Raw genomic sequence first — 26,595 nt, 5'->3', positions numbered from 1 at the left:
TTAGGTCCCTAGGCATGGCCATAGTTGAACAATTTACTGCTCAGAGAGAGGCTCTGGAGCCATACTGTTTGAATCCAGCCTCTGCTAGTTAGTAGCTATGTGACCTGGAGCACAGGATTAACTTTCTTTATGCCTGGGTTTTCCTATCTCTGAAGTAGGGTCTCCTTATCTCATGGAGTAATTGTGAGGATTAAATGAATAAACGTGTAAAGTGCTTAAGGTAGTGACTGGTACATATTGAGAGCTCAAATATTAACTGTCAGCACTTGAATTACTAATGCTAAATTTATCTAGTTTGATTTCAGTAGTGTAGTCCCATGAGAATATTTTTCAGTATCGAAGCATTTTCAATAGTTTGTTTGAAAAGAATGGTACTTAAGGTTCTGTGCTAGTTCCTTGAATGGTACTTACTTACTCATTAGCATCCACTGAATGCAGGGTAGTAGGTCCAGAGAGGCTGAGAAATCCAGGATTGAGAGTGATGCTTAAAATTTTTTATACTGATTTTGTTGTGATGTAAATAAACGGTGACATATATTAGTTGAAAATTGGAGTGAGGGAGATAGGGTAGAGTAACAGATGTATAAGTTCTTGTATTGTTTCTAAAATGTTAGGTATGGGTAACAGCTAGATTTTTTCCCTTCCCTTTATGCTTTTTGTATTGTGTTAATGATTATTTCATTAGACTCTTTTTTTTTTTTTGAGGACTTTTTTACAAGAATTCTCCAAGGCAGTCAGTTTCTGGCTTCTCTGGAATACTACTATTCCATATTGCTCCAGGAACTTGGACTTCCCTATCAGCTTTTGTGGCTTTAGTCATCTAGGGAGAGGAGAGGTTGAAGCAGAGCATGTGCTTTCTTTATACCCATTTCACTACGCCACACCTGCAAGGATGGCTGGGTATCCCAGTACTCATTCTGTCTAAACATATGCCTAATTAAATTTAGGGCTTCTATTAGCAGAGGAGAGGAGATAGGATGATAGGGACACCTAAAATCTGAAGCAAGTTACAGAACAGTGCTTATAGAAAATATGTAAATATTAATACGCAAGTGGGGAAAATATATGTGCTTGCACCCGCACAAAATAATCTAGAATATAGATTTTTTTTTTTTGACATTTATTGCTTCTGGGAAAGGGAACTGGGTGGCTTGGGTCAGGATTGGGAGAAAGACTTTTCACTATAGTATACCCTTTAGAATTGGTGATGTGTCAATTTTAATTTGCCAAAAATAACAAATGAAATTATAAAGAAAATTCTGATATATAAATTCAGGAATAGATATGTCATTAAGAATCAGTAATGCTTGAGATTAGATCATTTAAAGCATGTAACTCTTCCCTCATTAAAAAAAATGCAGTGTGCTGAAATTTCAAAAAATGGTTTAGACTTGGATACTTTTTAAGATGTTTTAAACGCAGCCAGGCAAAGAAAGGATAAGAATTTTAATTTATGAGACATATTTCTGGAAAGGATATCAACTTTAATGATGTAGACATTTTTAGGGTTTTGGGGGAACAGGTCAGGATAGTATGTTTTAAACATGCTTAAATCCCTTAATGTTTATAAGTACTCAGCCGCTAAACCATCTTGTATGTCTGTGGCTAGCTTTTAGGAAGTATGGGCAGAACTGTGTACTTGTGTTTTATTATTGTCAAACTTAAAAGTTTGGTTTATTTAAAAGCATTGGTACATTTAAAACAGTAGTGATTTATACCTTAATGGAAATGATCCTATATAATAAAACCCTAATATGCAAATCGAACGACCAGCGGAACAACTGGTTGCTATGACACGCACTGACCACCAGGGGGCAGATGCTCAATGTAGGAGCTGCCCCCAGTTGGGGCCAGCGAGCAGGCAGCGCCAGGCTGCCAGCCAAGGCGAGTGTCTTTGGTAGCCCCCCGATCACCCCACCGGTCGCCCCACACATCAGCCCTGATTGCCCGCCAGGCCTAGAGACCCTACCCTATATATTGGGAACAGTCTCTTAGATTTAAAAATTAAAACCTGGCAAGGCTACTCTAACACTGAAAAAACAGGATGATGCAGCGATAACATGCATGAACTCTGGCTTGTACATTTTGTAGTCAGTCCTCTTAGGTGGGGAGTGGGCCTAAGCTGTCAGTTGGACATCCCCCTGAGGGCTCCCTGACTGCGAGAGGGCGCAGGCCAGTCTGAGGCCCCCTCCCCCCCGAGTGTATGAATTTTGTGCACCAGGCCTCTAGTTTTAAATAAGATGATTAATTGTTAGCACCCTGACTTGCAGTTCTTAAGAAATGGAAAGTTTAGACAAAGAAGAGAGGGTTATTTGAGGACCTACAATAATAAAGTGACATTGCTTTGTTAATGCAAGAAATAATATATTAAGCCTCTGTTTTGTGACCATGAGTTGGGATATGGCCCCTCCCCTGAGAAAGCTTACAGGTGAGGGAGGCAGGGAGTACCTAGGAGCCTGATAAAGGGGAGGGGCTTCTGAAAGGGGAGCCATCAAACTAGAACTGTGTTGAGATTCTATCTCAGGCATTTGTGGTAGGCATAAAAAAAGGGGGGACACACCATTGGGGTATGTAAATCTATATTAATTTATTCTAGCATTTGTATATCACCAACCTACTTCAGCCAATCTTCTAAATTGGGGAGCGAGGGGAAAGGAGGATCACTTGTTTAAGAGTTTCCTATGTTTAACAATTCTAAGATATTAGCAAGTGTCATATTTTAGTTAGGAATTGACCAAGTTCATCATAAAAGACTTTAATGCTTAACATTAAAAATAAATTGGTTATATATTTGTGTTCATGAGCTCTAAACTTTATCAAGGTTTAGAAATAGAGGGTAATGATGATATTACTGTTCTGAGATAACACATTTTTCAAATAAGAAAAATAAAGCAGATATTAAACACAAATTATATTGAACATTGTGGAAAATGTCACTATAATGGGAGGAAGGCATCCAAGATCTTCACCTAGCTGGGAGGATGTTAATTCACTTTCCTTTGGTTCTATTATTTAATGATTAACTGTTTATTTTCATTCTCAGTGTTTTTCCCAGTATGTGGTAAGGATTATAAATATTATAAATATGTAAGCTACTAACTGTAAAGAACTATAGACTGTAAGAGTGATTTTTTTTGTGGAGGGCATTGCTCATCCCCAGTATAGGATATTCCATTGTTTTTAGGCTTTTCATTTATAAACATAAGAAATTTTGCTTTCTTAGTATTTAGTATGTGGATTGAATATTCAGTTTTTTTAAAGCTTTAAAAATTAGCTAGCTATAGACTCTCCATAGCCACCTGTCTTTAAATTTAAATAAAAATGAAAATTAAATAATTTAAAAATTCAGTTGTTGACCTGCACCAACCATATTTCTAGTGCTCAATTGCCACATGTGTCTAGGGGCTACTATATTGGGCAGATTATAGAATATTTATATCATTGCAGAAAGTGCTCTATTGAGTGATGATCTAGATCAGCCGTGGGCAAACTACGGCCTGCGAGCCGGATCCAGCCCGTTTGAAAAGAAAAAAACTAAAAAAAAAAAAAAAAAAAGACCGTACCCTTTTATGTAATGATGTTTACTTTGAATTTATATTAGTTCACACAAACACTCCATCCATGCTTTTGTTCCGGCCTTCCGGTCCAGTTTAAGAACCCATTGTGGCCCTCGAGTCAAAAAGTTTGCCCAACCGCTGATCTAGATACAAATGATTTTTATTCAAATTTTTGACTACCCTCACACTAAAGGTAAGATGAATCCTGGAGGAAAGCATAATAATTTTTTTAATGATGTCTTTATAAGAATAGAAATGGTACAGGTTAATTATGAAAACTCCAGAAAATATAGAGGAATAAAATGAGCAAAATAAAAAGTTACTGTATGGCCTGACTGTGGATTTTTTATTTTTAACATTTGTTTATATATTATAGTCCTTTTTCTCTGTATGTGCGTGTACACACACACACTCACTCTCACTCTATCTTTATGAGGATGATTTTACTTGTGCATATTTAAAATTTTTAAAAAGAGCAAGAATATAAGAGTAATAACCCTTTTTAACGGAAAATAGTTTTGCTTTATAGAAGTTTACATGAACTTTGTTCTAAATCTAAGCTACCTATATATCTTTTATGTTTATAGTTAGCTTTTGACTAAACATATTATTTAAAATACTGTGTTTAATTCTAGGTAATAGTATTAGAAATTATCTCATTATTTTCCTCTAAATGCTCTTTAAAAATTTTTAGTATTTGCTTATATATACCTCAAACACTGCAAATAAATTCATGATGTTTCACTGTGAAATGGTGACACAACGCTCTTGAAAACTATTCTGCCTTCTTGTTCACTTTTATCTTATTTGATATTTGGCTATGTCAGCATTGTCTTTGATTACTAACATTCCTTGTTAGTTTCATGCTAGTTTTGTTGGATATTACAAGTACTCCTTCACTTATGATGGAGTTACATTCTGATGAACCCATCAGAAGTTGAAAATACAAGTCCAAAATGCATTTAATACACCTAACCTACCGCGAACATCATAACTTAGCCTAGCCCCGTGGTTGGCAAACTGCGACTCGCAAGCCACACGTGGCTCTTTGGCCCCTTGAGTGTGGCTCTTCCTAAGCCTTAGAAGTACCCTAATTAAGTTAATAACAATGTACCTACCTATATAGTTTAAAAAATTTGGCTCTCAAAAGAAATTTCAATCGTTGTACTGTTGATATTTGGCTCTGTTGACTAATGAGTTTGCCAACCACTGGAGCCCATTTCTACTAAATGCTTATCACTTTCGTAAAAGTAAAAAAAAAATCATAAATTGAACCACTGTGAGTCAGTGACCCATCTGTATTATGAATTTGTTAATGAAGCCCGAGTATATGGTTAGGTGAATTTAAGATGTGCTCATTCTGATTTTTACCTGTTGTTATGTTTCACACGATCAGAATTGTATATAGTATTCATTTAATATTATTTACTTATATATTTTTAAAAAATATTTTTGATTTCAGAGAGGAAGGGAGAGGGAGAGAGAGATAGAAACATTAATGATGAGAGAGAATCACTGATCGGCTGCCTCCTGCATGCCCCCCACTGGGATTGAGCTTGAAACCTGGGGATGTGCCTTGACCAGGAATGGAACCGTGACCTCCTGGTTTATAGGTTGATGCTCAACCACTAAGCCACACTGGCTGGGCTATGCTATTCATTTTAGATGTGTTTCTTTGCTTTATAGGAAATGAAAGGTAGGCAATAGATGATCATGGTAATGGCATCAAGATAGGTGATAAGATGAAGTATAGGATGTTGTCATGTTTTAGCTTAAGTTATTAAAAGTTCTTTGTGTTTGTATCTTGAATCCTTTTTTTCACCATGAAGCCATATTTGCTTGTAAACTTAATGCTAATCATCCATAGGAAATTGTCAGGAGTAGGAAAAGTTTCTAAGTATCTTAGTAAGAGTTTAGAAAAAACAAAGACAACTGTTTTAATGAGTGCTTTATTTAAATGTCATTGATAGCTTTAAAAAAGTCATTTATTTAATGTAAAATTAAGAATTGTTATTCTGTAGCCCAACAATTTTATAAATTTCTCTGATATTAAAAAGCACTAGAATAAATTGTATTTTTGTACTCTTAAGCATCAGCCAGATAGGATTAATATGTGTCTTAAAGAAGATCTTGAAATTTCATGCCTCCAAATTATAGTAATTTCTTAGACTTCAGTGTAGCATCCAGACTCTTAATTATAAGGAAGCACAATGATTAATTTCAGTGATTGTGATTTGGTACACATGCACATTTAGATAGCTAGAGTGGAATAGGAACTGAAGACAGTCTTGTTATAAATGTTAGGGTTCAAGGATAGTAGAATCACCCCAGATTTGCCTTGTTTTAGGATGCCTTTCCCATATGTGCTTTGTACAGGTAAATTTTTAAGATATACATTTTGAAATTCTCAATGGCTTTACTTTACAGGAGAAGACAAATCAAGGCATTTTAAGTGGGTGTTTGCTCCACATTACATTTTCTTATCCCATCAAAAGCTTTTGAAGAGGTGGTGAAAGCATTTTTTGATAATGAAAGCTATTCTAGTTCCTTTCTTTGTGGGCACTAAATCTGGATTTGTACCCAGAGATTTGAGAAATCATGCATATTTTCTTTTTTTAGTGACTAGAACACACTATAACACAACATTGTACAGTAAACTGTTAGGGAAATTTTGACAAAATTATTTTGAAGCTTGAAACAGTCTTGAAAGAGTTAGAGCATTTTTTTTCTTAGGAGAAAGTAAAGAAAGTTATTAAATACCTATGGAGTGCTAAGCATTGTGATAAACCCTTGAAGTTTTCCTTTAAAAAAATTTTTTTTTTATTTTTCAATTAAAGGCAACATTCAATATTATTTTAGTTTGAGGTGTACACCCCAGTGGTTAGACATTATATAACTTAATAACTGATCACCCCAATAAATATCTTACCTATCTGACATAACTATTATAATATTATTGACTATATTCCCTATGCTGTACTTGACATCCCTTTGACTATCCTGTAACTACCAATTTGTACTACTTAATCCCTTCACCTTTTTCACCCTTCTCTACAATCCCCCTTCCCATCTGACATCCATCAAAATGTTCTCTGTATTTATGAGTCTATATCTGTTCTGCTTGTTTATTTTTTTAGAGTTAATTGTTAATCAATATGTATTTATTGCCATTTTATTGTTCATATTTTTAATTTTTTTTTCTTGTTTTCTTCTTAAAGAAGACTTCTTCTTAAAATAGACCCATTTCATGTTATGTTGGCTTGGTGGTGATGAACTCCTTTAAAGTTTTCTTGTCTGGGAAGCTCTTTATATGTCCTTGGATTCTAAATGATAGCTTTGCTTGGTAGAGTAATCTTGGTTGTAGGTCTTTGCTTTTCTCACTTTGAATATTTCTTACCACTCCCTTCTGGACTGCATAGTTTCTGTTGAGAAATCAGCTGACGGTCTTATGGGAACTCCCTTGTTGGTAACTAAATGCTTTTCTCTTGCTGCCTTTAAGATGCTTTCTTTGTTTTGATCCTTTTGCATTTTAATTATGATGTATCTTGGTGTGGGCCTTTTTGAGTTCATCTTGTTTGGGACTTTGTGCTTTCTGGACTTTTATGTCTATTTCCTTCACCATGTTAAGGAAGTTTTTCTATCATTTTTTAAAATAGGTTTTTGATTTCTTACTCTTTTCCTTCTGGCACTCCATAATGTGAACATTGGTATGCTTGAAGAGTTGTCCCAGAGGCTCCATACACTATCCTTATTTGTTGGATTCTTTTTGCTTTTTGTTGTCCAGATTGGGTGTTTTTTTTTTCTTCCTTATATTCCAAACTAGTGGCCCGGTGCACAGATTCATGCACATTGAAAGAAAATTAATTAGAAGAAATATTTTAGTATTGCTAGTCACCCTTTCTCTATAATAGAAGTGTCAACCAAATTCATGATTGAGAGTGACAGTGTGATTGGCGCCAGTGAGAGTTTTACATGTATTGCACATGTGTGAGTCAACGTTTATTTTTAAATTGCCAGTGTGCATCATATGTACCGGATGGTTGGATGTACGTATTGTAGGTCACTTAGCCTTTTATATATATAGATAGCTGTTTTGATTCTCAGATTCATCAACTCTACTATTGATTCCCTTTAAAGTATTCATTTCAGTTCATGTATCCTTCATTTCTGACTGGTTCTTTTTTGTGGTTTCCTTGTCCTTTTTTATTATGTTGAAGTTTTCACTGAGTTCATTGCTCATCCTTATAACCATTGCTTTCAACTCTGCATCTAGTGGATTGCTTGTCTCCATTTTGTTTAGTCCTTTTTTGGAGTTTTGTTCTGTTCTTTCATTTGTGACATGTTTCTTTGTCTCCTCATTTTGGCAGCATCCTAGTGTTTGTTTCTATGTATTAGAGTTGCTACGTCTCTCAGTCTTGGTTGAGTGGCCTAAAATGTAGTAGATTTCCTGTAGGGTCCAGTGTCACAACCTCCCTAGTCACCCAAGCTGGGCATTTCAGGCCTGGGACACTTAGACATTATGGGGCATGGCAAGGCCAAGGGCAGATGCTGCTTGTTTGAGAGATTTTAGGAAAAGTCTGTAGTCTGAGCCAAGGTAGGCCATTGGTATGGAAAAGCCACTGGAAACAGCTTGGGTGGGCCTGCAAGTTGGATGGGATGGGGGTCTCATGGAATCACCAAGACAGGGTGAACAGTGTTAGCCAGGTTGATGGAGACTCAGATATGGCTTCCGGCTATTGGCTTTGTGTGAGAAGGGCTCAGAAAATGAACAGTGGCCTCTGCTAGCACTTCTTTTTGAGAGAAAACCACCATCCCAGACCTCACCCTTGATTCCAGACAGTCGCTCCTGGTGCCCTTCAAGCTGCTGCCCTAGCAATGTAGCTCAGAGGGCATGAGTCGGAGTAAGTCCATGGCCAGCCCATTAAGATCCTTCCTTCTTGTCTCACACAATCACAATCCCAGCTGGTTTTTACAGCCAGAGTTGTGGGGACTTCTCTTCCTGGCACTGGAACCCTGGGCTTAGAGGCCTAGTTTGGGTCTGGGACCCCTCATTTCTCAGGATGAACCTCTGCAGCTGAGATATCCCTCTTGATTTTTATCTGCCATATGTGGTGGGTGTGGGACTGGCCTGTTCCGCATCTCCATCCCTCCTACCAGTCTGGATGTGGCTTCTTCTATATATCCTTAGTTTTAGGACGTCTTCTGTTCAGCTGGATTTCAGGTTCTGAATGATAGTTCTATAGTTTATTTGTAATTTTGATGTGGTGGTGGGAGGATGCAAATACTACATTTACTTACCCCACCATCTTGACTAGAAGCCCCTAAAGTTTTCTAATTTTATTCCTTTTGCCAGCCCTTTGAATATTACTAATACACAAAAAAGAGAGGCTAAGTTCCCCAGGCTCTTCTGTAGCTAATGATAACTAGAATATGTCAGAGTCCAGAATTATCTTCTTTCCATTGTTCATTTTCTCATGCAGTCTCTTGGATTTTTTTTTTAAAGATAAGCTTAAAATATTGTTTCTTGTTTTTTTGTTTTCAGGGAAGGAACAGTGAGAATGAATGCAAATGCATGTATAATAGTGCGGGGAAGGATTAGGAATAGAATTAGAATTGGTGGGTTTGATGTATATCATGAGGAGACAGTTGAAAGGCAATTTATGGCAGTTTAAACTGGTAGAGGTTATGGCAAAAAGTAGCTGTTAAGTATAAATGGAAGTTGTTAATGTTACTCTGGCGATTCTATGAATTGTCACATAACTTAATAAAGTTCTTTCTATTTGTTGGAAAGATGGATATTATTTATTTATATCAACAGAGACCATAGTAATAATTTAGATTTATAGCTTATGAATAAAATTATCAGAGTGCTCCTACATTATCTTATTTGGAAAGCATCTTCATTTTATAGATAGGAAAAATTCTTATGTAATAACTAGTGGCTCTTTTAATAAACACTTAGGTATTCTAAAGAGTGCTGCATTCACCCTGGCCATGTGCCTCTTGTGCACCGGAGGGTCGTGGGTTTGTTCCCTGGTCCGGGTGTGTATGGGAGACAGCTGATCGAGGAATCTCTCTCACTTCAATGTTTCTTTCTCCCCCTTCCCCCTTTTCAAAATAAAATAAAATAAAGAATGCTACATTGAGTATGTCTGAGGTAGAGGTGAAATAAATATATTGATTTCTTGGATAATTAAATGGAAGATGTGTGCATTATGTCAGGAAGGAAATGCATTTTAGGGTTTTGTCTTTTTCTTAAATGTTTGTATTTTTTATTTCTAGGCTGTTCGCTGCTACGAATCTCTAATCTTAAAAGCTGAAGGAAAAGTGGAGTCTGATTTCTTTTGTCAATTAGGTCACTTCAACCTCTTATTGGAAGATTATCCAAAAGGTAATTTTTCCCCTTGTTAATTACTGTTTGATTTATATATGTGTTTAAAATAATTGTGATAGTTTGTACCCTATCTTTATCAAGGGTACTACCAGTTTTACTTCTAAGAAATTGTAAGCTTATGAACATCCTAAACGAGAAAAAAAAGAAAAAAAAGAAAGAAAAAAGCAGGATAGATGGAAATGTGAAGAATTCATGTAACTTGTAAATTATCTCTAGACCATTCAGTTAAACTTATAGCCACCTACATGTGCACTACCGTTTTGTTCTACCTTATGAAAAATTCCTGCCCGTCAAAGGTTGTACCATAGTAGAAAGTGAGCCATTGGTGGTCACTTTAGAAAAATAACACAAACTCAGCATTTTTTTTTAATCCTGGCTATAAAACTTCCATTTTGGCTAGACCAGCAGTTCTCAACCTGTGGGTCGCGACCCCTTTGGCGGTCGGACGACCCTTTCACAGGGGTCACCTAAGACCATCCTGCGTATCAGATATTTACATGACGATTCATCACAGTAGCAACATTACAGTTATGAAGTAGCAACGAAAATAATTTTATGGTTGGGTCACAACGTGAGGAACTGTATTTAAAGGGCCAGAGGTTGAGAACCACTGAGCTAGACAATATTTGAACAAAAATGTTATATGTAGCCATGTTATTTATTGTAAAGGTAAATAACACAGAGAGATGATCAGATATGAGCATGAGCATTGGTTAAAACAAGATTTTTATTCATTTGAAATTTTTTTTCCTATAAGAATTAAAGTGAGTTAAATAACTGGAGGTAGTCCCCGAAGAAGTGTCCTTTTTATTTTACTAAACTGCTGATCCCCCAACCATTACTCACTTAGGAAGTTGAAAGCACCCCCAAATATTATCTCCCTCAATACCAAAGGTAAATCTATAGCAAAAACTGCATCTTTATAAGCAAAAACATTTTAACCTTTGATTGTAGTAAACTTCTTAATGTAGAGTGGTTGGATTTATTATGCTTGTTTCCACATATGTGTTTAGTGGGCAGAACAACTGGTAGGTTATTATAGGGCTAGAGTGAAGGATTGCTGGCATTTAGTATTGATATTTTATTATGCCACTTTTGTGTTAAGTCAAGTGAACACTTTCCTAATGAAAATGCAATTTTAGTTTGAGACAGGTGTAATCTATGGATTTTGGAGTTAGGCATGCTTGCTTGCTTTTTGTTTGTTTGTTTGTTTGTTTATAGCAGCTCATCTCTATTGTTTACCATTAGCTGCATTACCATCAGCAGATTATATATACATCCCAGGGCTTCTGTCTTCTAATCTAAATGAGGGGAGGAGGCTATAGCTTAGACATTTTGGGATTGTTATGTAAAACTGGTATTTAGCAAGTTGACTTCAGGATAACAGACATTAATAACTATTTAATACTCTATTAGATATTTTTATTTGAATTAAATTAATAAGTTATTTAAAGGAAACCATTACACAAAAGAAACATAATAGGTATCTGTGCAATCTAATTTTTTAATGCTGCACCTTTTTTTTTTTTGTATAGCACAGTAATTTGAGAGCACATAAATAGAGACCCAAACTTGAAAATTAGGTTTGCATGTGGGCCTTATGTCCTTGCTGCTTATAGATCATTAAAATATGTATTAGCTTTTCAAAAAAATACTTTTAATGATTTCGGAGAGGAAAGGAGAGAGAGAGAGAATTAGAAACATCGATGAGAGAGAAACATCGATCAGCTGCCTCCTGCACACCCCCTACTGGGGATGTGCCCGCAATCAAGGTACACGCCCTTGACCAGAATCGAACCTGGGACTCTTTAGTTCACAGACCGACGCTCTAGCCACTGAGCCAAACCAGTTAGGGCTGTATTGGCTTTGAAAACTATTAGTTTATGAATTTAGCTACATTTTCCATTTATAAAATGTTTGGCTGTGAAGGTAATGAAGAATACAAAAATACTTGTTTTGGAAGGTGCTTTTTTCTTTTTTGGAAGGTGAGGTAGGGGGCATGTGTCAACTGGACTATATTGGCAGACTAGCTGGAGGAAATAATCTAATAAAATGGGAAAACAGAAAGGTAACCTAAGGATTTAAGTCTTTGAAAAGATGTGCTCTTAGACCCACTTACCATTGTGTAGATGAACTGGCCATTTATAGGTCATCAGTAGGATGATTCTTTGTTATAGGAAGAAAAGGAATGAGAGGATAGATGCAGAGGTATGCTTTTTAAGTATTTCTAGCTGATGGCTTTTATTTCCTAGATGTGATTTCTTGTGTGTTTTTTTTATAATCCTTGAAGTTTTATTGACCACATTCCCACTTAAAAAATTACTTTAAAAATACCAATTATTGAATTATTTCTATCCATTCTCTTCACTGTCTTCCTGTAAGTCCAAAACTGGTAGCCCTCACACACCCTACCACCACCACTACCAATTGATTGGAAACATTTGTTACCTCAGGCTGCTTCACTTTTCTCTCTTTGGCACCAGGACAAAATGAAAACCTCCAACCCCAGCCAAAAAAACATGTATTTTTAGAGAACAGATTATATAGCATAACTTTTTGGGAAGTATACATAAGACTTGCAGTGAACATGTGAATAAACTGCTCAAGTATATGTATGTGGGGGACTTACTGGCCCTGTTATTGTGAAGATAGTTCTTTATTGTCCTGAGTCGTCATTGTTGTGTGAAATTTTCTGAGTTTGGAATTCCTTGTGAAAAACTGATTCTATTTTTATACTAGAAAATGGTAGAATTCTACTCTTTTTTGTTCACACTTTTGGATTGTGGTTTTTCTCTTCTTCTTTGTCATTCTGGTCCCATCTGCTTCCTGTCTTATAGGAATTCCTAAAAATTTTCTGATCTGCAGATGGTATACTTTGATTATCATTCCTGTTATAGATTTATTCATTAAAATATTTTTTTTTTGTCATTTTAGATGAATTTGAAGCAGAAGGAAAAAAGGCTTTGTAAAATTTTAACCTTTCTTGTTGATAATGTGTATAGTCTAAAAACATTGCTATCACTTAATTAGGTCGTTTGGCTTCTAGGAATTTATCCTGAAAAAGTAATTGGTCTAGATTGGATTCCTCTAGAGCAGTGGTTCTCAATCTGTGGGTCGCGACCCCTTTGGGGGTTGAACGACCCTTTCACAGGGGTCGCCTAAGACCATTGGAAAACACATATATAATTACATATTGTTTTTGTGATTAATCACTAGGCTTTAATTATGTTCAATTTGTAACAATAAAATTGGGGGTCACCACAACATGAGGAACTGTATTAAAGGGTCGCGGCATTAGGAAGGTTGAGAACCACTGCTCTAGAGGGAGTTTACATACAGGATGTTTAGTAAGGAATGCCTTTAGGATCAACACCTGTGGAAGGTGGGGATGGAACTAAGATTGGACAGAGGGAGATAACTTCTGTGACAGCCTTGGCCTACTCCATCGGGAGCTCTGGAGCTAGAATAGATGACTAGGTCTTTATGTTCCATCCATTTGATAATGAATGTGGGCCAGCCTGGGAAGGACTGTGACTTCAGCAAGGAAGCTCTCTGCAGCTAAGGCATTTCACTGCTGGAGGCTGAGTGCATGTAGGATTCCCAACAGTCCTTTCTTCAAGTGGGATTTGAGTGGTTTTTTCATTGTCTTATCATACCTCCTCACTCCTAACCTCAAAGCTAACCCATTGACCTCAGCTGAACCAAACAGCTGATAGAGCTGTTAAACTGCCTTAAGCCATGGAGATGGTGCAGTGATTTCTCTTCTTTGGGTTGGAGAAGCAGCGAACCCTGGGCTGAAAGGCAAGCATATATATTCTTGTGAATATATGTGATGGAGCCTTGGAGCAGTGTAATTAATAGAATTATATGTAAATATCAAGTAAATATGTGTGGCACATTATATGAGAGGGTAATCACTAAGTTAGTTACTTAGAAAATCAAGTAGCAGAATACCTCAGCGTATACAGCAAAATCACAAAAAGATAGAAACCACGAGGTAAGAGACTAGGGCAAGGGTGGGCAACCTTTTTGTGAGTGCGTGCCCAAACCAGCACAATCTCTGACTCAAAATTCTTCTGCGTGCCAACCCCAATTTTTTGAGAACATGTTACGCCTACTTGATATCTCTTAAGGTGTACGTATGTGAAGAACCTTGAAGAAATAATAAAATTCATTCGAGCAACAAAAACACAGTATATGATGATGAAAAATACATTAATTTTTTAAATGTATACATGTACACTGATAGTCCGACAGAAAACTTTATGACTCCATTTGATATTATCAGTGGGACTTTTGCTGCTGCATCACTCCCCTCTCTCATCAATCCATTTCTATGGTCTTTAAGATAACTTGTTATGGAAAATTAGTTATTTATCTAAGATGCACCTACAGTGAATTTATCTGAAAAATAAAAAAGTCGATATTAAGAAAAAAATTGTAAATGGAAGATTATAAGAGAGGGTTTCACGTGCCAGCAAAAGTTACTGGTGTGCCATGTTTGGCATGCGTGCCAGGGGTTGCCCACCCCTGGACTAGGGGATGGATAGTAGGAGCTTTGAAAGTTAAAAAAAAAATTAGTTGAAGGAGATATAATAATTATTGCTGATATTAGTATGAAAAACAAAAAAAATAGTTTCTTTCTGGTTTGTTTAAAAATAGTTTCTTCCTGGTTTGTGGTGAGCTAGAAGCTTTTCCTAAAATTCCAGCCAGTGATAGATTTTCCTTCCTCAAGTAATTGGTCATTTGTTGCATTGTCTGTCACTTTTGGGCAAAATAGGTTTTCATTGTTTTAGTTACAATTGGCTAGGACAAGTTACTTACATTCCAAGCGTTGTTAATGTGGGAAAGTCTTAAGTCAGAGTTGGCGCGCTCTCTCTTTTTTGTCTTTCTTGATTGGAATGACAATACTCCATCTTGAGATATAGATATAGTATAAGAACAGAAAGTACATATTTTTTTTAATAACTTTGACTTTGGTTTCTTTAAGAATTATCAATTTTTTGATTTTTTCATGGTTCACTTATTGCTATGGCTGTTGGAAGTAAAGGTTGTGATTCTTTTAAGAATCTGCTCTTTGTTTAAAGCTTCTTTCAGATAGTCATTGGGAATTAGTTTGTATAGCATATATGTTTGTGATACAATACAAATTGACTTTTGAAATAAAAATGATATAAAAATCCAGAACATTGACGTATACTGACATAGTATCCACAGAATGAATATTATGTATCACTGATACAGTTTAAGGTGATTGTTTCATGTTTTCATTGCATTCACAGTTATTGCACCCTATTTTTCCATATAACTTCATAAATGTATTTTTTTTTAACCACTGATACCTTCACTCACTTTCTTTATAATTTGAGAATCACCAATTTTCTTCAGTCTACTCGTGGCCTAGAGTTAGAAAATATAATTGAGAAATAACCAAGTAAGCACAATAGTGAGCATACCGAGGTTGGTAGAAGCCTGTGTCCAGTTAACAAGCAAATGTTACGTAGCTTTTAAGAACCAGGGAGCCGGTGGCAGAACATATTGAAGGAACACAAAGAAGACACCTACTTGGTGTCTCTTGTGGTAAGCCAAATGTGAGATACAAAGACCTTGTGTATGTTATTTTAATAATGATAGAGAAGTATTAAATCTTCGATTTCAGTAGATGTATTAGTTTGACTTGAAGACCTCAGTGAAAATACTGACACAGGAGTAAATTTTTCTAATTTCCTGTTTGCTTCTCTCTGTAATCTGAAATCTTTTCAGACTTGTGGAGAGAGGAACATGGGATCAAAGGTCTGTTGTGGTAGATGCTGTCCAGGGTTTTTTTTCAAATGTTAATGTATATTAATATAAATGCTATATATATAACGGAAGGTGTGCTTTAGACATAGATTTGAAAAGGTAGAAAGCTGACTAGAGAGCTAGGCACATCAGTCATTTATATACAATGAAACAGTTAATATAAGCTCTCTGAGATAGCATTTATCCCAAGGTATAAATACAGTTTTTCAGTTCAGCCACAGAAAAACAAAGAAATCTACTGACTTAATAACCTTAGGCAACCACAACCTGTTATGACCTAAAGATGGCAGTCAGTGCAACTGACAGATTTTGTGTTCTTTCCTTTCCTTCCCTTCCATACCCATAGACTCAACCACTAGCAGCTAACCTGCCTATAGTGTTACACATTGGGCTAGGGATGAAAAGAGAAATGCTGAGTTCTGCCTGAAGTAAATGTATGGTCTAATATATAATATAGGAGTATAGATTGAATTTTACATCCTTTTCTTTATCACATTTATAGTGCATCTAACTGTGAAGAAGGCTCCCTTTTTCTGGCAAAGCTATACCCTTAACCTACAGCAGTGATGGTTAACCTATGACACGCATGTCAGAGGTGACACGCGAACTCATTTTTTTTGGTTGATTTTTCTTTGTTAAATGGCATTTAAATATATAAAATAAATATCAAAAATATAAGTCTTTGTTTTACTATGGTTGCAAAGATCAAAAAACTTCTATATGTGACACGGCACCAGAGTTAAGTTAGGGTTTTTCAAAATGCTGACACGCCGAGCTCAAAAGGTTCGCCATCACTGCCCTACAGTGTGGTTTCTTTTCTTCCTTGTGCTGTCTGTATGGACTTGTCACTAGGCATGCTTTCTTTCTCTTCTTTTGACAATCTTAACTTAGAGCCATAATACTTCCAAGCATGTTCAAGTCTCTGTCACCTACTAAATCCTTATCCCTTTTATTTCCCCACTCTGTTTCTATAGATCTCTATTTTGTTTAATTGCAAACGAGTTGTAGTATGGCTTTGGATTTTTCTTTTTTATTCTTCAGTTATACCGTACGCCCCGCCCCCCCTTTTTAAATCTTTACCCCATGACATGTTTGTTTGTTTTTTTAAATTGAGAGAGAGAGAGAGAGAGATTGGTTGACATCTTTATGCCAAAAAGATGAACATTATTCAGAGAAGTTACTTATTCAGATATGTCATGTTTTGGCTAATGCTTCTCTAATTTGAATATATTCAGAAAGTTCTCTATGTTATTCATATGTATTTAGGCGCTTGACTGATAGACTATGAAAACATTAGAAATGGAGTTTTAAAACATACTTATTTCCATTTTCTGCTATTATACTCTTTGAAAATCTTATTTGAAAATTTAAGAGTCATTTTTAAAAATTGAGGTATAATTGAAATATAGTATTAGTTTCAGGTGTATAGCATTTGGTATTTGTATATATTGGGAAATGATCACAGAAAATATAGCTAACATCCATCACCATACATATTCACAAAATTTTTTTCTTGCGATGAGAACATTTAAGATTTACTCTCTTAGCAACTTTCAAATATAGTTATGTTGTACATTACATCCCCATGACTTATTTATTGCTCATCAATTTTTTAAAAAAGTGATCTCTCCGCCAATTCTAATATGTATATATAACTTTTTGTTTGTCTTTTAACCTCCTCCTCACCAAGTTCTTAAATTGATAGGAACTACTTTAATTTTTTTCTGAGCCCTTTATTACCTTGAGGTAGATTTAAGGGTATAGGATATCCTATTTTGGAATTGAGTTGGAATAAGATAATTCTGAGGTGGATTTCTTATTGATTGTATGAAAGGAAGCTTCACAGACAAAATAGCTCTTTTGCCATTTGAGGTTTTTGAGCTCTTAGTCATTCTTGTAAGTTAAAGATCCTTTGTGAAAACAAATAAGCTAGCATATTCTGGAGTAGCGTTGGAAAATCTTAATTTTCTTACTAGATTTGGTCTCTGGAAGGTCAAGTTGATGAAAGAGGTAGCCTAGATTCTGTTCCTGTATAGATCTGATATGTGACCATGGTTTTACAACCTTGAACTCTATATATTTGACAATGAGTGTGTGTGTGTGGGGCGGGGTGGGGGGGCGCGTAGATTTCTAAGTTTTCTAAATTATTTCATCTTAACTCTGTCCGCTGGGTGGTGGGTTTGGTGGGAAGTTTGTTATAATGTTTCTTGTATTATTGATTTTGAAATAGGACATAATTGTGACTCATACTTACCTTTCTCCTTTCAGCATTATCTGCATACCAGAGGTACTACAGTTTACAATCTGACTACTGGAAGGTTAGTGCACATTTCCATGCCTATTTCTCTGTGTGTGTTTTTGCGGGGGGTTGGGGGGGGCTCTTTTATTTTGTTTGTTAAGTAATTTTGTTAATTTCTTTAAAATATTACTTTTAGGGAGAGGGATTGGAAAAGGAAAAATGAGTGTTCTTTTTGCTCTTTTGTATGAATCACTTTGTATTTTATTAAAAGAATTAGATTACTCTGACAATCTTTTGGCAAAGATGACTGTAAGCATGAGAATTTGTAATTTAAAAATATGTTTTTATTGATTTCACAGAGAAAGGGGGGAGAGAGAGAGAGAGAGAGAGAGAGAGAGAGATCGTTGTGAGAAACATTGATCGGCTGCTGCATCTTGTACACCCCATGTGGGAATTGAGCACACAACCTGGGCATGTGCCCTTACCGGGAATTGAACCAGCAACTTGGTACATGGGACAATGCTCAACCAACTGAGTCACAACAGCCAGGGCATTAAGTGTGAGAATTTAAAAGCAAGCAAGACCAAGTTGCAACAATATTCTTTATCAAGCTGAAAAGGGAAGGCATAATGGGACAGTTATAATGGAAATCTTTCTTGGTATATTCTGTCTATAATTGGAGTTCGGAGGACAATGGAACCTAACCATTTTTTTTAAAAGACCTACCAAAATGAAGAATTGTGCACAGCATTGACCATTTATTTTCTTAGTTTAAGCTGTGCATAAAGTCACTTGGGCAGATTAATCTTTTACATCATGTATATTTTTATGTATAAATTTATTGACCAGTGGGGTTTCTTTATCTGAATTGACATTTCAGACTTTTAAAATGGATTTTTGTTTTTCTGTTGCCTAGGTTATCTTTCTTTTTGATTGGTTGAATTTTAAAAAATGCATTTTAGTAACATTTTTTAATGTATTGAAAATGTCTGCTCTAGTCTGTGGCTTATCTTTCTTTTAAAAAGTTAATTGGAATATAATTTACATACCATAAAACTCAACTGTTTTAACTATGCAATTCAGTGACTTTTAGTAAATTTCCAGAGTTGTGCAACCATGCCCATCTCCTGGCAAGTACTAATCTACTTTATGTATGTATTTCTATTTTCAGGATATTTCATACAAATGTCATATAACATGTGGTCTTTTGTGACTTGTTCTTTTCCCTTAGCATATGTTTTCAGAGTTGATCCATTTATGGCATCTATTAATACGTTATTCCTTTTTACTCTCTAATAATATTCCAATGTATGGATGTGCCATCACTTAATGGGCACTTAAGCTGTTCCCACTTTTTGGTTATTGTGAATAATGCTACTGTGAGCATCTGTGTACAAGTTTTTGTGTGGATATATATATTTATATTTCTTAGGTAGATAATTAGGAGTGGAATTGCTGGGTTGCAGAATAAATCTATGTTTAAAATTTTTAGAAACTGTTTTCTAGAGTACCGTACCACTTTATAGTTTCACCAGCAATCGTTCCAATTTCTTCATATCCTTGTGAACACTTGAATTTTTCAGTTTTTTTAAATATATTTTTTTTATTGATTTTGGAGACGAAGGGAGAGGAGGAGAGAGAGAGAAACATCAATGATAGAGAATCAGCCATTGGCTGCCTCCTGCACACCTGGGCATATGCCCTGACCTCCTTGTTCCTAGGACGATGCTCAACCACTGAGCACACTGAGAGGGCTGTTCAGTTTTTTAGTGTAGCTATCCTAGAAGATGTAAACTAGTATCTTATTATGTTTTTTATTTGCATTTTCCTAATGACTGATGATGTTGAATATCTTTTAATGAACACATTACCTATTTATATATATTCTTTGGTTAAGTGCCTGTATAAACCCTTTGCCTATTTTTAAATTTGTTTTTTTAAAAATTAGTGCATTGTATGAGTGTATAAATAAGTGGCACAACATAGCAATGGTTCTCTTTCTTTCTCCCTTTTTCCCTTCCTCTCTCTAAAATCAATTTTAAAAAATTAATGCATTGTAAGAGTTCTTTATGGTACATTCCTGTTACAGTGAATCACTTATTGGATATGTAATTTGAATTTTTCTTAAGTCTGTGGCTTTTATAGTTACTTCTTGATGGTCTATTTGATGGCTTGTATAGCTTGCTTTATTCTTTTTTTAATTTTTAAAAAAATATCTTTATTGATTTCAGAGAGGAAGGGAGAAGGGAGAGAGATAGAAACATCAATGGTGAGAGGGACTCATTGATTGGCTGCCTCCTGCATGTCCCCTACTGGGGATCAAGCCCACAACCTGGGCATGTGCCCTTGACCAGAAACGTACCTGGGTACCTTCAGTCCACAGGATGACGCTCTATCCACTGAACCAAACTAGCTAGGGCAACTTGTTTTATTCTTGATAGTGTATTTAGAACTGCAAAAATGTTTAATTTTGATAACATCCAATTTTGCAACGTTTTCTTTTATTACTTATGCTTTTGGTATTGTACCTAGGAAATCTTTGCCTACCTCAAGGTCATGATGATTTATTATAGATTATTCAACCTGTTGCTTCAGTATTGTCCTTTATAGATGGCACCGCAATAAGTAGTAAAAGTGTCTTCTCATGATGTTGTTAGCAATTCTTTGGTATAAAGACTCTTTGATATAGAGTTCTTCATAAGTGGGATTGCTAGGTGGAAGCTTAATTGTTAAATACCACTCCTTTGGGAATATTTATTTCCCTTTGGTCTTAACCTGGAAAGTTTATGTCAGTGGGCTTTTTGCCAATCTGATAGGTCAGAAATGGTGTCTTATTGTTGTTTAAATTTGTATTTTCTTAGTTGTTAGTGAGGTTGTTTTTAAATTGAAGTTTGAAGACTATTTTGTAGTTCTTTTTCTTTGAAATATTTCTGTTGCTCATTTTTCTATTGGACCATTGTTTTCTTTGTCTGTTTTCTATGGCCATATTTTATGTACGGTATATTTTTTCCTGTGATAGAAATCACAGATATTTGTCATTTGTCTTACTTTGCTTTTTGTGTGTTTGTTTTTGCCCATGCAGAAATTTTTTTCTTCGTAGTCAAATTTGTCAATCTTAAGTTGCATCTGCATTTTGAATCATAAGACAGCTTTTTCCTCACTCATAGGTGTTAGAGAAATTCACCCACTTTTTAAATTTAGTATTTCAATGCTTTTCATTTTTAATTTAAATCTGTGATCAGTTTGAGATGTATAGTGTGAGGAATTATGCCAACACAGTATATTGTTTAAAAAAATCTATCTTTTCTTCCACTAATTTGAGATGTTGCCTTAATTATATACTAAATTTTCATATGCAGTTTTGTATTTGGATTTTCTGGTCTATTTCCTTAGTCCTGTTCATTAATTTATATGCTACTTTACTTACAGAGGTTTTATATGTTTTAATATGTGGTAGTGCTAGGGTACCATTTCCCTATTCTTTTTTTTTTTTAACAGTTCCTCTGGCTGTCCTTTAATGGCTTATTTTTCCAAATATACACTCTAATTAACTTTAGCCCACAAAAATATCAGGGTTTTCTTTCCTCTGGCTTTTTTGAGCTATAATTTACAATAGTTTAAGTGTACAAATTTACTGCATTTCAGCAAATGTATGGGGTTGTGTAACCATTACCACAATTAAGATATAGAACATTTCCATCACTCAGTGTTCCCTTGTGCCCCTGTAAAGTTGATTCCCACTTTTGACCCCTCATTTCAGGCAACCAGTTAGTTATCTGCTTTCTCTCTCTCTCTAATTTTGGCTTTTCCTGAATGTCACCCAACTTGATTCAAACAGCATGTATTCTTTTGTTATGGATATTTTTCATTCATCTTGCCATTTTTGAGATTCATTCATATTGTATGTATTAATATTGTGTTTCTTTTATTGTTAAGTAGTATACAATACTTATACCACATTTAATTTTTTCTTTTATCAGTTGATTGATATTTGGGTTGTGTCCACTTTTTGGTCAAATATGAATGAAGTAATGTGAACATTATTTGTCTTTGTGAGGGCATAGGTTTTTGTTTTTCTTGGTATATACACCTAGGATTTGGAAATCCTGGGTCATATTGTCCTCCGCGTCCCTGCCTGTTACCAGTTCAAGTGAACTTCTTGGGATGTCACAAGAAAAGGAATTTTCTGAGGCTTGCATGAGAGAATAAATGATACTTATTTGCGTGGAATTAAATTCCTGGGTTTCCAAGGCCCCATCTCCCTCTGTCCCGCCAGGGAAAATGTCCCATGTTGTCTTTAGCAGGGCCAGAATGAAAGCCGTGGCCTAGAGTTTCCACTCCATATCTGCACAGTCCAGTCCAGCACCAGGCTAGCGTAGCTTGTGTTCCCAGCTGCAGTCCATGGCCTGTGGGGTCCACATGGTCCACATGACTATGGAGGGAACACAGGGAAGCAGGAGCAAAGCCAGAGGAATAAGAGAGAGAACTTTGTCTGGGAATTATGTATTTTCAAATTTCACGAGTTTGCAGTGGTTTCACACCTTCTAGCTAATTATCTTTGTTTTTGATTAGACTGACAGGCAAGTACCTTCCCTGTATTATCCTGACTCACTGCTCATGCGCCCATCTTCTCCTTTGTGCAGTCCTTTCCCTCAGTAATCTACAGGGGATGGACTGGTGGTTCCCCAGGGTGTGTGCAATTGCAGCTTCCTGGTGAAGCTGCCCAGATGGCCATGCTTATAATGCCTGGCCTTCCCTTTGCTTCTTTCCTGTTATTAAATTAATAGCTACCTAATTACAGTGGCCACAATATTGCAGTTGTAGGTTTAAATGCCAAACTGTTTTCCAAAGTGGCTGCAGTGGTTTAGATTTCAATTAGCAATGAATGAGATTTCCAGTTGTTCTGCATCTCTACTAGTACTTGGTATTGTCAGTTTTTTTAACTTTAGCCATTCTAGTAATTAAGTGATGGTTTTTCATTTTCTTTTTATTTGCATTTCCCTGATGATAGTGATGCTGAGCATCTTGTATGTGCTACTGGCCTTTTGTAGTCCTTCTTTTCTTAACTACCTATTCATGTCTTTTGCTCATTTTTAACTTCTTTTTTGTCTCATTAATTGAGTTGTATAGGCTCTTTACATACTCTGGATAAAAGCTCTTTATCAGGTATATGTTTTAGAAATTTCTCCCAGTCTGTGGCTTGCCTTTTTGTTAATTGTACCTTTTGAAGAGTGACTGTTACATAATTTTGATGAAGTTCATTTAATCAGTTTTTTCCTTTTATAGCCTCTGATTTTGTGTTCTGTTAAGAAATCTTTGCCTATCCCAACATTATGAAGTTTCCTCAGCTTTTTTCCCCTAGAATTTCTATAGTCACAATTATTATGTTTGGGTTTATGGTACACTTCAAGTTGTCAAGTTGTTCATGATGTGAGATAATCATTAATGTGTGGGCTCCCTCTGTATCCCCCTCGGTCAAATTGATAGCCCTGTTCCATCATCATTTGTTGGAAAGACAATCCTTTCAAAATTGAGTTACCATTTGCTCTTTGATAAAAATCAATTGGCCATTTAATTTTGTGTGCATTTCTAGATCCTCTGTTATGTTCCAGTTATCTGTGTCTGTTTTTAAGCCACTGTCACCCTGTTTTGTTGCTGTAGTCTTGAAATCAAGCACTGTAAGTTCTCTGTGTTCTTTTTCAAATTGTGTGGTTTTTGTTTGTTTGTTTTGCCTTCCACATAAAGTTTAAAAGCTGTTTGTCGAATTATCCTGCTAAGGTTTTGATTGGCACCACATTATTTGCATAAATCAATATGGGAAGAATTTCTACTTTCTTTTTTAAATTAAATCTTTATTGTTGAAAGTATTACATTATTTCAATAATAATGCATTTACTAATGGTATAGCTCACCATTTATTTAGGTCTTTAATTTCCTTCAGCAATGTTTGATAGTTTTCATTACACGTTTTAAAGTTTATTTCTGTTATTTTACTTTTTTAAAAAATATATATATTTTATTGATTTTTTACAGAGAGGAAAGGAGAGGGATAGAGAGTTAGAAACATCGATGAGAGAGAAACATCGATCAGCTGCCTCCTGCACATCTCCCACTGGGGATGTGCCCGCAACCCAAGTACATGCCCTTGACTGGAATCGAACCTGGGACCTTTCAGTCCGCAGGCCGACGCTCTATCCACTGAGCCAAACAGGTTTCGGCTTTACTTTTTTTGATGTTGTGATTGGAGGCATTGTAAAGTTTATTTTCATTGTTTGTTGCTATTTTACTGGAACACAGTAGATTATTGTACACTTAGCAGCCTTCTATTTTGATAAGCTAATTACTAGTTCTAGTAGCTTTGCTCTAGATTTCTTTGGATTTTCTATGTACTTCATCATGCTGTCTGCAGTTAAAGGAACTTTTAATTTTTCTTTTCTTATCTGTAGATACACTTTAATTTTTTTGTTGCCTTGTTGGATTAACAAGGAACTTTGGTACAGTGTTGCATATAAAGGAATATTCTTTTGTTGTTCCTTATCTTTGGGGGAAAACATTCAGTTTTCACCATTGAATATGATGTTAGGTGTAAGGTTTTTGCAGATTTATATTGAAGAAGTTCTCTTCTGTTATTGGTTTTACTTAGAGGCTCTTTCCCACCACCCATTTACAATGAATATATTGAATTTGTCAAATTTTATTATTCTTCATCTACTGAGATCCTATGGATTTTTAAGAACGTGTTACATGCTTAATTACATGGCCTGGTTCTTCAGACATTGTTTTTATAAACCCCTTTTATTCACATGTGTTATGTTGCTGGCTTTAGTGTAATATTTTGTTAAGGATTTTTGAACTTTTGTCCATAAATGATGCTACTTCGTCATTTTCTTCATGTGACTGATTTTTGCATCAGGATAATTTTAGCCTCATAAAGTGAGTTGGGAATTGCTGTTTTCTCTGTTGTATGTGTAGGATTGGTATTATTTCTTCCTTAAAAGTTATGCAGAATTTATTAGTAAAGTCATCTATCTTTATTTGTGTGAAGAGTGAGCTGGTTTTTATTTTTTGGTCTTCATGTTGAAAGTATTACAGATGTGTCCCCCCTCATTGACCTTTTCCATTGACCTCTTGCCCCCTCCCCAGGACTTCACCACAGTATTGTCTGTGTCCATGGGTTATGCATGTATGCATATAAATTTTTTGGTTAATTCTCCACCCCTTCCCTCTTGAGATTCCACAGTCAGTTGCTTCATTGTTTGTCAGTTTATTTTGTTCATTAGATGCAGCATAAAAGTGAGATCATGTGGTTGGTTGTAGCTGAGAATATATTACTATGCAATTAATTTTATAATCTTTTGTCATTAGATTGTAAATTCATTGGTGATAGGGATCATTCCCTATTTTGTTCACTATTGTCTTCCCAGTGCTGATAACTCTGCTATCGCTCTTATTAGGGGCTCAATAAAGGTTTGAATTACATTGTTAACTATTAATGGAAAAATGAAACTTAACTCCTTGCCACAATGTATAAGCTTCAAGTTAGTAGGGACTATGCCACATACTAATTCTGTGTCACTTAGGGAACTGAGCTTAAATACTGTGATGTAAAGTGATTCACTTTACTAAACTTTTGGGTATCTGCTATGTCAGGGGTGGGGAACCATTTTTCTGCCAAGGGCCATTTGGATATTTATAACATCATTTGCTTAATATAATTCACTTAATATTAATTTATGTTGCTATGAAAAAAGCTCCTAGATTTATTAAATTTTAAGTCCCACCTGCGGTTCCCTTGGCAGGGCCAGACCAAATGTTTTCCTGGGCCTTATGGCACGGAGGTGGTCATTCCCCACCCCTCTGCTATGTGGAACACACTGATAAGAGGGGATACACAGATGCTTAGAACTCTTACCTTTGTGGCATTTTTGTCTTAGGTTATTTTATCAAATAACAAAAATAGAGTAGTTAAGAGTAAGCTCTGGAGACAGACCTAGATTCAGTTTCTATGTCTGCTACTTAGTTCTGTTTCTTTGAGCAAGTTGCTTAATCTTGCTGATCCTTCTTTCTTCACTCTATAAATGAGGCCTTCTACCACCTTAAAGGGTTGTTAGAACCTTTTAAAAGAAATGTTAGCATTTTGCATAAAATTAAATTCTTACTATCCTAATATATAAAAACCCTGGGTCGCAACGACTGATAAGACCGAGGCTTGACCAACCGGAAGTCAGTACTGCAGTCAGCCCTGGGCTGCCATGACAACCCAGCACTGAAGGCTTCTGCTGTAGGTGTGGTGCCCCAGCACTCACTGTTGAGAGTGTTGGAATCAGGGCCAGAGAGAGACCTGAAGAGAGAAGCAGGGACTGGTCCATTGCCTCTGTGGCAGCTTTTGATTAGCACTTGCTTCTCTCTTTCTCTCCCAGTCTGGCCAGCAGCCACGCCTCCATTTCTCTGCAGGCCTCCACCAGGGCTGCTGATCAGCCTGCCTTTCTGATCAGGCCCTGTTGATAAGCCCAGAGACGCTGACTGGGTAAGAACTGACCAATCAGAACCAAATGTGGGTGCTCTGAAGAACCAATGGCTACCTAGGAGGCAGAGCTTCTGAC

The 26,595-nt window shown here is 35.9% G+C and overlaps 1 protein-coding gene across 1 annotated transcript in view; it reads left to right on the top strand.

Moving 5' to 3' along the window:
• The first annotated feature begins 8,213 nt into the window (after positions 1–8,213).
• Positions 8,214–26,595, top strand: part of LOC102767919 (histone demethylase UTY) — an 85,761-nt gene continuing 67,379 nt past the window's right edge. The window contains exons 1-3 of the mRNA XM_006755190.2: positions 8,214–8,303; positions 9,840–9,948; positions 18,022–18,071. Coding sequence (XP_006755253.2) covers positions 8,214–8,303; positions 9,840–9,948; positions 18,022–18,071 — 249 coding nt within the window. The remainder of the gene's footprint in view (positions 8,304–9,839; positions 9,949–18,021; positions 18,072–26,595) is intronic.

Source organism: Myotis davidii, unplaced genomic scaffold (genome assembly GCF_000327345.1).
Source record: "Myotis davidii unplaced genomic scaffold, ASM32734v1 scaffold1673, whole genome shotgun sequence".
In the NCBI taxonomy this organism is placed as follows: domain Eukaryota; kingdom Metazoa; phylum Chordata; class Mammalia; order Chiroptera; family Vespertilionidae; genus Myotis; species Myotis davidii.
Note: the sequence above shows the minus strand (reverse complement) of the source record. Positions and strands in the feature narration are given on the sequence as shown.